We start from the raw sequence: 12,776 nt of genomic DNA on the forward strand, positions 1-12,776 counted from the left end.
ACCAAAACATTGTGATGTAAAGATTTTCCTAATAAAACATAAATTTACTAAAAATTCTCATTTGTTCTTATTTTTTTAAATTTGTTATAAGTGACCATGTGTTATCCAACGTGGAAGTAGAAAATTTTTCTATAAGAAAAAAGAAAAAAGAAAAGAAAGATGCAATAACCAATATATATATATTTGTTTGCAGATTCTTTCCCTGCCGTCCCGACTCCCAACAAACTCAAGAAAATATTACAGTTGTTATGGTTGAATTTCAAATCCAAATAAAACTGCCTTTCCTTGTTTGCTGCTGTGAACTTTTCCCATCTCTCTCTCTGTCTCTCTCTCTCTCTCTCTCCCTGGACACAGTCTGTGATTCCAAGTGTGCGAGCAAATCCTGACAATCCCAGGTGAAACTTTCTCACACTTTTCTTTTTCAGATCTTTCATTTTTTTTCTTTATTGTAGATTCGATTGTTTTGATATTTTCAGTGCATCATCATTTCATTCATGTTGGTGAATGATCTTTGGAGGGCCATTCATTAATTCAATAAACTTCTGATTGATATTTGTTAGCTGTTTTTTTGTCTTACTTTGAATTTGTAATTTGGATGGAATCATTTGTCCAAACTTTCAATTATTTGAAAAGGGTTCATGTCCAATGATAATTGTAAGTTAGAAAAAATGTTTCTTCTTTAGTTTATCTGGGATTTGCTGGTTTTGATTCAAGAAATGAATTCTCAAAAAGATTGGATTGTTTATTACCTATGTACTAAGAGATAGACATTTTCCAGGTTGTTGACAAGGACTAACTTGGTTCATGATAGTGGCCTGTTAAGAGAGCAATGAGCTACCGTCAATCAGCCCCTGGGAGACCAACTTCAGGTATGATATAATTCTTTCTGAAGTTTCATTCAAGTGTGGTTATGTGGATTAGTGCAGTTTTACACCTGATGTTTGATGCTATGTACATTCAGTTTCTTATCTTCTGATCGTGACACTTTAAGTCTCTTCAGTTTATAGTTTATGCTAATCGAGGACAAGTAAGAGCTAACTTCATGCATATTAGTCACCGGTGTTCTGTTTATATAGCTTAGCTGCCGGTTCCCCTTAAATGGCAAAGTTCAAAAAAAGTTTTCACGTGAATGTGTTGAAACGCATTGGCGGAAACCAGAAGTCCTAAACACTCAGGGACCAAAGCTAAAAGTTCATTCTTTTAATTAGTTCTTTTGTGCGTCTATATGGAATTTGAGACCTCTGTTTTACTTCTGGTTTCGCCCATAGAGGAGTGACTCGATGATCTCATATTAGCTGAAATTGCAATTTTTTTTTACCGTGCACAAAATTTGACATTTGAATCTTGCATGTCAGATTTAAAGATCTTTTGCTTATATTGTTGCTTTATTGCAATTCGACATTTAGGTGTTGCTACTTGCTTTCAATTTTTTAATTTTGATGTTGTGTTCTTGAATTTTGTTTACTTTTTCCAGAATATAACCTGGATCTTAAAATCCTTTTGGATTCAGTAAGATCAAAGGGGGTAAGGTGTGATATGTTGGGAAGTTTCAAAGTGAAAATTTACCTTGATCTAGAGCGGAATCTGATAATAATTCACTTTGGGCAGAACTTTCACTACTTTTAGCCATTTTTGTGTCATACTAGTCTAGCCATCCTACCGTGAAGTTAGACATGCTAACAGTAGCCCTTGGATGATCAAATGTAAAGGCCTGACCTATACCGGTCATGCAGAGTTTTTATTTTTACTTCCTCGGCCAGGATTTATATAACTTTGGATCATGTTTTGCCTTATTGGGGACAAGTTTTTGGCTCAAGGCTTGTGATTTCATCTTTGTTGACTTGACAGGTAAACGAAGATTAAACGACCTTTTGCTTCAAAGAGATAATCGTGTTTGTGCAGATTGTTCCGCTCCTGACCCTAAATGGGCGTAAGTCTTTGCAGCTAGATACCTTCAATTTCTGGTAGTTACTACAGTACTAATTTTTTCGGCTTGCAAATATTAGGTGTAATAAAGTTTATCCGATATTTGCACCTTATATATTTCATTTTAGATATTACCCGTTAGCTTGTGTTCTAATTTGTTTTCATCTTTTTTGCTCATGTTCATCCTTTTATCTTACTATGCTGTGAAGAAGTTATAGTTGCACGCAACAAAGAGTAGGTTTGCCTGTGAGAGCAGTGACATCTTCATTTTTCCTAAAACTCCATTGCTTTTCTGTGCAGTTAATGATTGTCTATAGTCTTTGAAATGAAAGTCAACATGCTTACAGCCTTGTGACTAAAATCCTAGATCCCATTGCCCAAAACCAAAGTTATTTTAACTTGTGTACTTACACATGAACTGAAGATAACAGAGGCTCTAAAATAAAAGTCAGCATGATTGCTGTCTCGTTGCTTATCTTGTTTAAGTACATAGGGAGAAAGAATTGATCTTTGATCACATTGTCCAGAACCTATAATTTCTATTCAGTAATTTGAACTTCTGGTGCCTGATATGATGGTGTCATACCCATTATCGTTTTATATGTAAAGGGAGAGGAAGGAGTGCGGTGTAAACTTTTTTGGTCACTTTTTGTTTTTCCTTATTTATCCTCCCACTAAAATGCTAATTGGCAGAAACCTCCAATTAACTGCCAATAATTCTATTTCCTTTTTTGTTTAACAACACACCAAAAAAAAAAAATCGCACTACACAACCTAATAAAAGCTTTTAATAATTGCTTATTGTTTTTCCTTATAATTGTTCTTTTAATTTGCACACACATAGGGTGTGCATTTCCCACTAGTATGTAATTATACAGCCATTTTTTTCTTTGGGAAAAAATGTAATTTGAAGTTTCTTCTGCTGGAATAATCTTGGTACACTGCATCTTTTTACCTCTCTTTATCACTATTGTCGTCTTCATTTTATTTTCCCAGCTAGAGATATGTGTTAAATTCTCTACTCCACAGTATCTTTGGCTGAAGTTAACCTCATGATTTTTGGATGTTTTTTCTCCTAGCTGCAAATGGATGTGGCCTTGGTCAAAGTAATGATCATACTTAATCTCAGAGATTCTCCTTTACTGGGAACAAGGAATCTGTTGAGGCTTTGTTTTATGTGTGTTCTCTTTTGTTTCCAAAATAATTTCATTTTGGCACGAATTTGTTTGCTTCGAAAAGCCATAAATCCTCAACTAGACTGGTGAAAATCAATTTTCCTAGGTGGCCTGAATTTTGGCATAAGCATGTCATAGTTTTGCTTCCCAGTTCAAAAGTAGGTACTTGACTAACAGTATTAGGATGACCACACCAGATTAACAAATCTAGCTTTTCCCCCAAGGAAGGGGGATGTCATTCAGCTGAATGGCTTCAAGGTTGTTCTTATGTTTTAGATGGAACCTCGGAGTGTTAAATGCTAAATGTTTTAGGATCTTAATATCAACTGTAGAACAGTATACTTTTGTTTGAAGCCACATGTGATTCATGTGCCTAGGATAGAGGTCCCTATCCATCTCCAATTGGAGAATGTCATGGCAGCAACCCCAATAACATATTCCTAATGGTTATAGACTTCTAGTATTATAGATTGGACAGGGTAACCTAGTCTGAATAAACTTATTCGGCTCTCCAATTTAGCATCCCACTTTTATGATTGGCTTACACCTTTTATGTCAAAACTAGCAATTAAGACGAATCTATGGACCAACTTTTACTGGTTCTTCTTGACCAGTTTTTTTCCAGACAAAATTAATCCAATGGTATCTGGTAACAAAGGTAACCTAGCAGAGCACGCTAAATTTTTTCTCAGTTAAATGAGTCTAATTATTTAGAGATTTTCCTATCGTTTTGTTTGTGTTCTCCTTTCCACGGATATTCAGATTGTATACTGACTTTTCAGGTCGGCCAATATTGGAGTTTTCATATGCTTGAAGTGCTGTGGTGTTCACAGGAGCCTTGGTTCACATATCTCAAAGGTAATTGCTCTTGATACATTTCTTTTCCTCCTCCCTGGAGACAGATAATATATAAAAAGCTCAACCGTGATACACTAGAAAGATCCCAAAATGTTCAGTTGTGCACGAAAACAAACACCTCCTGAAACCAGACAACGTGAGATATCGAGTGAATGTCTTTTGGAGAAAAGTCACTTTTTGTTGTTTGTTATAATATATTCAATGATTCAACTAGTTAATGCTAAAAGAGGCTTGACAAATAAATCTGTTTATCAATTAAAAGGGGAAGGTTTTCAGCTCTGAGATTGGTTGTTTTCAGTCTCCTTTTTTTTTTTTCCCCAAAAACGAGTATCTTAATTGCTAGCATGATTGGCTACATAGTGGTACCAAGTTGGATGTACAGTTCTAAAGTCCTATATTTTGAAAAATTTGTGATATTCTGGTCATTAATTTACTGTTTAAGGTTTTCCCATTGCTCCAAGAGTAATGGTCCTAGTAAATCTTCCTCACTGATTTTGATGGAAATATTTAGACGTAATGCCATGTCAAAAGTAAAAAGGGCTACGAAACATGGTAATCACAGATGGCAGGAAGACCATAAAAAGGTTCTGATTCTTCTTCAGGAGTAGGTTAAGTTTCACTCTTGCTACTTGGTTTTGCAATTTTACTTAAATCAATTTTCATGGATGCCAAGAAAGGATCCTCTTTCTTTTTGGTTGGAGATACACTGTTTAAGTAACAGCCTCTGGAAAGCTTCATTTGGTCACTTCCACAGATGTAATTTTTCTGGAACAATAATCAATCAAGAAAATAATTACCTGATTCTCTTTAAATCACTTTTGTCCAAGCTATTTTATAAAACATTACATAGAGGTTTACATGGTTTGTTTTATGACCAAAAAACTCCCTTGAGAGTAACAAATAAATAATGAACTTCCTTTGGACAAAGTTTGAGCTGAATAAAACTTCTGAATAAAGCTTCAGAAGCCATTTGTGTGATGAATTTTTTCCTTAGGTTGAAAACAGCGGTTTGGGTCTTTTTCTTTCATAGCTTAGTCTCTTGTCAAACAGGAATACTAACAGATCTTTGGTCTGTCAAAGCTTTAAATCTCTCTGACTATCACATGCAGGTTTTATCCGTGACCTTAGATGAATGGTCTGATGACGAAATTGAGTCGATGATTGAGGTTGGAGGAAATGCTTCTGCAAATTCTATCTATGAAGCTTATATTCCTGAAGGAATCTCAAAGCCTGGACCAGATGCCACCCATGATGCACGTTCAAAATTCATTAGGTTAGGGAATATTTAAAGATATCAATTTGTATTTACTATCTATTTATGTAAGCCTTTTTTCATGTTAATTCAAGATATTTTGGTCATACCAGCTGGAGAACCCTTTTTGTTTCTCAACTGATATGAACTTGGTCTGGCTCTTATATAGAGAGATTTGTTTTTGAAACTTAAATGTTTTATTTATTTATTTATTTATTTTATAGTTGTTTAGCTAGATTACTCTGATTAGATCTACAAATAGATAAAAACAGTTGACACATGGAGGCAACGTTTCTGCTGGGCACTTCATTTTTTTTTTTTAATTTTCATTTTTCTCTCAATTTTGTAGGTCTAAGTATGAACGTCAAGAATTTCTGAAACCGAGTTTGCGTATCTTGTCAGCTCCAAAGTCGAGCTCTCTCCAAACAAGTCTTTCCAGAAAGATTATGTCTACCTTCAGAAGTGCAAGTTCATCACATGCCTCAGTAGGTTTTCCTAACTTGGTCGATGTGTCGATTTTTGTCCATCTAATATCTAAACTAGAATGGATTTCTAAAGCTAATGAAGTATTAGTAATGCTGCAAGTGCAACTTACTTGATGATCTCTTTCTTCTTGACATACTATTGTTGATGAAAAAGCTTTCTTTCATCCTGCCTAAAGGTAATTGTGCCTTGAATAGCATTTACCATCTAAAGGTTTGGATCAGAAACAATTTCTGTTCCTCTCACATTGGTGTTTCTGCTTAAATACTTGCAAAGGAAAATTGAAAATTTTGATATGATTAGAAAGAACCTATAGTTTTTTATGTGTAAAAGTTGCAAATGACAAATGACTGCAGTTGTTCTTCTAAATGCTTCTGAAAAATATTAAGAAAGTTAACGATTTGTACATCAAAGTCACTCGAAATTGCATGATGGTAGTTGAAGCTTTATGTATGAATATAACGTTCTTAACATAAAAAGTATACTCTGCAACTTGATATGGATCGTTTGGCAGCCAAACCTTTTAGCTCGTATTTGTTCTAATTGAAAGTGGATGATTCAGAAGCTGTCATAGGACTAGCATAAAGCACATTCTTATTGGTTTTAGTTTGTGAACACTTTCAATATTCTTCTTGTTTCCAGAATTATCTTCTTTGCCGTTTTATTTTAGATATTGCAATCAAGGCACAGTAACACTTTCCTATCGATTTTCATAAGATGATCATTCACACAATATGAAATAAGAATGTAACATTTCTTGGATTAATAAATCATGACATGATAAATTGTGGTTAAATTCTTATTTTATTTTGTGAAAGTTATGAGCAGATTATGAGCTCTTTGGAGTTAATTTTAGTTCATTAATGTATTATGGGCAAATCATATTCTGTCAATCTTGCGAATTTTTGGTCTACAGTCTCGGAATTTCGGTTTAATATTTGGCAAGGTATCGACGATGCCATTGTGAAGTAAGTGGATAATGAGTCTACTGGCAATTCTGGTCCTTAAATCTTGCACTGTCTGAAAACAAATTGGTTAACCAAAATGCATTGGAAACCTTGTTTATGTTCTATTGACATTCTCCCAAGTTTACAATCTCTTGTTTACCTCTTTTGTTATACTTGTATCCTTGGATGTGTTGTTTCTTGTAATTTGTACTGCATGAAGGGAGGGAGGGAGGGAGCGAGAGAGAGAGAGAGAGTGCAGAAACAGGAGAGGTGTGAGAGATAAAGGGATACAGAAAGTTTGCAAGTATAGTTCTATTTCTCTTCCAGCTCAGTTAAGTTGGACATGACAACATCAGAATTGAACAAAAAGACACCAAAAGGTTGTGCACACAAATTTTTAATTTGGATTTAGTACTTTTGATTTGATTTTATTTTATTTTTTTAACATTCGTTGGATCTGGATGGAAAAAATTAACCATTCCATACTATTTCTAACTTTTTTTCTCATGAATTGGATCAAAATAATGAATGTTTATAGCTAGCAAATCAAACACATCTGACTTCTCTAACAGGAACTTGGTCCAAATATTTTAGCTTATTAAGGGCTTTCTCATTCTTCTTCGTTTCTTAAACAAATGCAATCGGTGTGCCATTGCTAGTTGCAAATGTCAGGGTATAGTATTATCCAGATGAAGTATATGATAATTATGTTTTAAATTCTTCAAATTATCCAAGGTGCAAGATAATTATTCTTTAATCTTTTACATGGTCCCTTTCTAGTTACTAATGCTATAGAGATTTACCAAATTAAAAGTGGCAATTCGATTAAGGTAAGTACTTTGAAATTTTGGAATCTTTTAATCACTATTAGAGATTGTCAGGATATAGAATTGTAACCATTAGAGTGCTGACTGCAATCTAATGGTTTATGTGACCACTGCCTTTGTTGTAGCATTTGTGAGTGACAACATTCCTCTTTCATGTCCATAGTGGTTCAGAAGGATGCTTTCCTTTTGTGTTTTTTTTCCCCCTATTTCCACCCCATGAAAAAGAATACATGTTAGTTCAGTTGAAAGTTAATATCTAATGGTTCTCTTTATAGTCAACCTGTGAACAGGATTCAAGTGGTCTGCCTTTTGGTGGTTTGTGTGACACTAATCTGCAGCTGATATTGAGTGTGTGACAGGAAGGTATGGTGGAGTTTATTGGGATGTTGAAGATTAAGGTAGTCAAAGGCACAAATTTAGCTATCCGAGATATGCTGTCAAGTGATCCATATGTTGTCCTGACTCTTGGACAACAGGTTGGTTGCTCTCTGTTCCTTTTGGATTTTTGTGACTGAAGAATATCATGTTACAGCTTGTGAGTGTTTCCAGACTTTTCAATGTATGATCATGCAGTAGTTTATCCCATTTCATTATGATATCACAGAATGTGTTGTACTTAATGTTGCAACTTGTCTGGATCAGACAATCTTGTTTATCCTTGCTACTTGATGAATATGATGGTGCCAATTTCTTACTTGTATACATATATTTTTGGAAGGAAATAAAAGCGATGGTTCTTTACTATATTTTCATTTAGAATACAGTGTATGTTCGATTTCTGAAAAAGTCAGATGCTAAATGCTTTTTTCTTTTTTTCTTTTCCTCCCAATGTTTTCTGTGATTGATAATGCATTTATCGCCTCAGATCTTAAGGGTATTCTTTTACCGTTTCAATTTTGTCTTTTGGTTAATAGAAGGCTCAAACAGCTGTTGTAAAGAGCAACTTGAATCCAGTTTGGAATGAGGAACTCATGCTTTCTGTTCCTCAAAATTATGGAGCTGTAAAGATGGTAATACTTATGCTTGCCTCTCTCTCTCTCTCTCTCCCGCTCCCTCCCTCCCTCATTGTTATACCTTTTTTCTACTGTACAGCTTCAAATGGTATACAAATATCATAAATTTACTTTATTTACAAAATTCCTATAAATCTTCTTTCAACTCCATATATATTTACAAATATCATAAATTACTTTATTTACTTTAGTTTCTTGCTGTTTTGTGCTGCTTATATTTCTGGGAAAGGTCTGTAGTAAGGTGGCTTAATTTCCTTCAAGCTGTCTGTCATTGTTCTTCAAGTTACTAGTCATGCGTGCGTCACATGATTGTTTTTTCAATGCTCTTATTCTCTCAAACTCATGAATCATTGTACATGTACATTGAAGTTGTTTCCAATTCAGTTCATTCTGAAAGTGGGACATTTGTTCTGGAGTTTGATAGAAAGGGATGCATATCAGGCAGAATTTGTTGACAATGGAGTTATAATTCCTTCTCAAAGTCCATATGGCCACTAGACCATACTTGTTGCCCATGTTTTGCCGCCATTATGTCTATTGTTATTATTGTTCGATGAGGTGGAATGTATGTGAACAGGCAGATGATGTACATTTTTATACTTCCACGTGCTTATTCTTTAAAAATAGTATGTATTCCCGCTCTTAAGCTGATGTTCTAAGTGTGTAAATAAATTTCTCTGCCATTTGTATGTAAATAAACTTTTCTGCCATTAGTTGCTTTATCTTTATGACACTTCCCATACAACTTGTGCAAAGAAGCCTTATTACATTTGCTGATGACATCTGAGTGTTAGTTTTTATAATTTCCATTTAAGCGGTAAGAATAACTTCAATTGTTTATCCAGGTCAAAAGTGAAAAATAATGAAATTAGTGTGGTTGTGTTAAAGGATGAGTGAGCAGCGAAAAACTGTGTTTAAATAGGGTCATTAAATCGAATAAAAATAGGAAAGTTGTGATAAGGAATTGGTCTCTGGTGTCTTAATTCTTCCAGCAAGGGTTTTTCGCTTTATCTTGTCATTTGTTCATTCCATTATTTTTTACTTACATTTTTTTTCTGCTTTGTGACTGCAGCAAGTGTATGATCATGATACATTTTCTGCTGATGACATAATGGGGGAAGCTGAAATTGATATCCAGCCAATGATAACCTCTGCAATGGCATTTGGAGATGCTGGGATGTTTCAAAACATGCAGATTGGGAAATGGCTGAAATCAAATGACAATGCTCTGATAGAAGATAGCACTGTAAACATAATTGACGGAAAGGTGAAACAAGCTGTATCACTCAAGCTGCAGAATGTAGAATCTGGGGAAATAGAACTAGAACTAGAGTGGATTCCGCTTGATCAATAGGTGTACATAATTTATTCTCTCCTGTTTGCATTCCAAAATGAACATACAGTAACGAATCACTTTTTGTTCAGAAATACACCATGAACACTTTGTATTTGTTGTATCTTGACTTTAAGTTTTGATCCTGGAAATATTTTAGAAAGTTCTTTTCATAAGCGGATCAAACAAGGACAGCATGTTCAATTTGAGCTCATACTGGCAAATAAAACATCTAATTCAACTGTTAATTTTCCACTTTGTCTTCAAGTATAATAAAGTGTTCAAATTGTGTTTCTGTACTGATAATATGTTGAAGTGTGCTATCATGGATTTTATGGTAGGAACCATTGAGACATCAAGAACTTGCTAAATACATGAGAAAACAAGCACTGTAATACAATCTTAGTTCAGGCAAGTTACTTGAAGCATATTGCAGATGATATGACATGGATTACATTCACATTATGGGGCTAATACCTACTATTGCATATATGACTCTCTCCTGATTTATTCATACATTTTTAGCTTTTCATGATGGCTTATTTTGGTTTGTATGAGATAGCATGTGGATACTATGTTATTAGTTTATGAGATGCCTCTGGATTCAGGCATATATGATAGATGGGAGAATATAATTATTTTGACAAATAGTTGTAGATAAGTGAATTTTATGGTGTACTGAATACACAATTAGTTCTACAAATACTTGTACAAACGTGAAATCTTAGCCTGCATTTGAGTACACAGTTCCACAAATAAGTGTACACACTTGGAACTTTTCAAAAGATGTGAGTAGTGACTTTCAGTCTGGTTGTTCTTGTTATATTTCATCCTTGACTTATTGTCATTCTTTGCCCATGAATTCTTGTTGAGAAATTAGTTGCAGACCGGTATTGTACTGGAATTTGACATGCCTCATGATGATTGTTTGTTGCAGAAATTTCCATGGTGAGTACAAATAGGATAAGCTTCCATTTTAGTGTTCATTAATGAAAGTGTCAAATATTTTAAGTTGAGCAAAATTTTGTATAAGGTGACCACTTTCTTCTGTGTAGGAGTTGTGTGCTTTTTACCAATAGAAGGCGTGATGTCTCTGAAATGACTCCTGTTTGGATTCAAGAGTTTTTCAAAAATTAGTTTTTTAAATATTATTAAAATTTTTAAAAAGTACTCTAGAAGATACTTTAAAAAGTAATCTAAAATTTTTTTTAATGTCTAAAAAATATCCCAATAAATATTCTAAAAACTCTTCTACTCTTAAATATTCCAAAATATTTTCTAAAAATATCTCAAAAATATACTATAAAAACTCTGCTACAGTAAAATTTTACAAAATACTTTCAAAAACAGCTAATCCTACAATGAACTTTGATCCGTCCAAACTCACTTATTAATAAGTGAATTTTAACTCACTCACTAATAAGCGAATTTTAGTATGCAATGAACTTTGAATCGATTTAGATAACTGATTCAATTAAACTGATTTGATTAGTAGGTGATGAGTTGACTCGTATTACTGATTTACACTTGAAAATAATTACATATTAAATTCAATTTTTGGAGAATGTTAAGCAAATAAATTTAAATTTCTTATCAATCCTACAACAATAAAATGTCATTATTCCTTGTCAAACAACATTCAGAAAAAAAAAACTTCAAACAAGTCATAAATGTACATTTCAAATTGTAAAATTTTTTTTTTTAAAAAAAAAGAGCAAGTAAAATTTCAAACAGGTCATAAATGTACATTTCAAATTGTTCCAATTACTAGAGATTCCAGTCTATATATCATGTTTAGCCGTAAAGATCACAAAATGCCAAAACATGTGACACTAATTACCATGAGAAATAACCATTGAATCTTCTAAACATGATCAAATTTGACTGGAAATACTGGACTATGATATTGGATAAGAAGCTTCTAGACCTATATGGAGGGAAAAATCCTGCTTTTCTGTAATTAAAGTTGAGGGAAAATCCAGAGAGGATGAAGAGCAATCTTCTGATACTCGTCCTGGTGAGAAGGGATTGAGCTCCTCTCCAGTAAAATTTTCCTACAATTTCCCTCAATAAATATCTGGATAATTGATATATGTATTAATATGATGTCAAAAGTTCAAAATCATTGTGTCTAACTATGGCCCATATCAAAAATTAGATCCAAAAATTTATTTGCCTCTACTATATTTGCCTTTACTAGAGGCAAAGGACACCTAGAGGAAAGTGAGAAAAGACTCAAAGTCCATCTTGTTCTTTTTATATGATTTTATGCAACAGCATAAAACAGGGCTTATAAAGAAAGCTAGTATGCTCAATTGCACCCTTTTTTTAAGTGTAAGTAGAAGGTCTTGAACGTGAAACTTCTTATTTATACTCCTTCTCCTTGTACCGTCCAACTGATCCCTTTCCCTCTATGCTCAATCGCACGCTATGTGACAAAAATTTCCACTTCTTTGTAACACTCCAAAGGGCTCAAAAGGATTGTCATTGCATATGGTGAAAATCATCTCTTTCTTCTGACCATTCTAGTGTCTTTGTTTGATCAAACAAAAAGATTTTAAAAAAAAATTTGAGGGTCTCCGGAAAAGAGAATGAGCATTCCAACCATTCGTGAGTAACCCTTGATTCCTATGCTTTATTTTGGCTGCTTATTTTGGCCTCCAAGATTCCTTTATGCTTGTTTCTGCGCAATCCTTCAATCATAGGACTTTCTTTTGTTCACCACAAAGACATCATTTTTCTATTGCATGGTGTTAAAAATGAGCTTTGCTTGTTTCTGAGATGCAATGAAGGATATTGGGTGAATGTCACATGTATCCAACCTTTTGATCTATAATACTACACAATCAAATAAGTTAACCTAATTTACTGTTTCATCTTCTGCTGGCCCTCAGACAAAACTTACAATGGTTGGGTGCAATTGAACTTGTGCAAATAGATATTAATGTGAGATTATCATGAA

General features: G+C 33.9%; 1 protein-coding gene across 1 annotated transcript; it reads left to right on the forward strand.

Moving 5' to 3' along the window:
* The first annotated feature begins 204 nt into the window (after positions 1–204).
* On the forward strand, positions 205–9,966 carry LOC113711645 (ADP-ribosylation factor GTPase-activating protein AGD12-like). Its single transcript, XM_072066108.1, has 9 exons — positions 205–395; positions 779–869; positions 1,849–1,930; positions 3,884–3,959; positions 5,069–5,232; positions 5,561–5,696; positions 7,828–7,944; positions 8,383–8,478; positions 9,554–9,966. The coding sequence occupies exons 2-9, from the start codon at positions 830–832 to the stop codon at positions 9,833–9,835; spliced, it is 993 nt and encodes a 330-aa protein (XP_071922209.1). The 5' UTR covers positions 205–395; positions 779–829; the 3' UTR covers positions 9,836–9,966.
* The last annotated feature ends 2,810 nt before the right edge of the window (positions 9,967–12,776 follow it).

The sequence above is a fragment of the Coffea arabica genome, chromosome 9e (assembly GCF_036785885.1).
Source record: "Coffea arabica cultivar ET-39 chromosome 9e, Coffea Arabica ET-39 HiFi, whole genome shotgun sequence".
NCBI classification, from domain to species: domain Eukaryota; kingdom Viridiplantae; phylum Streptophyta; class Magnoliopsida; order Gentianales; family Rubiaceae; genus Coffea; species Coffea arabica.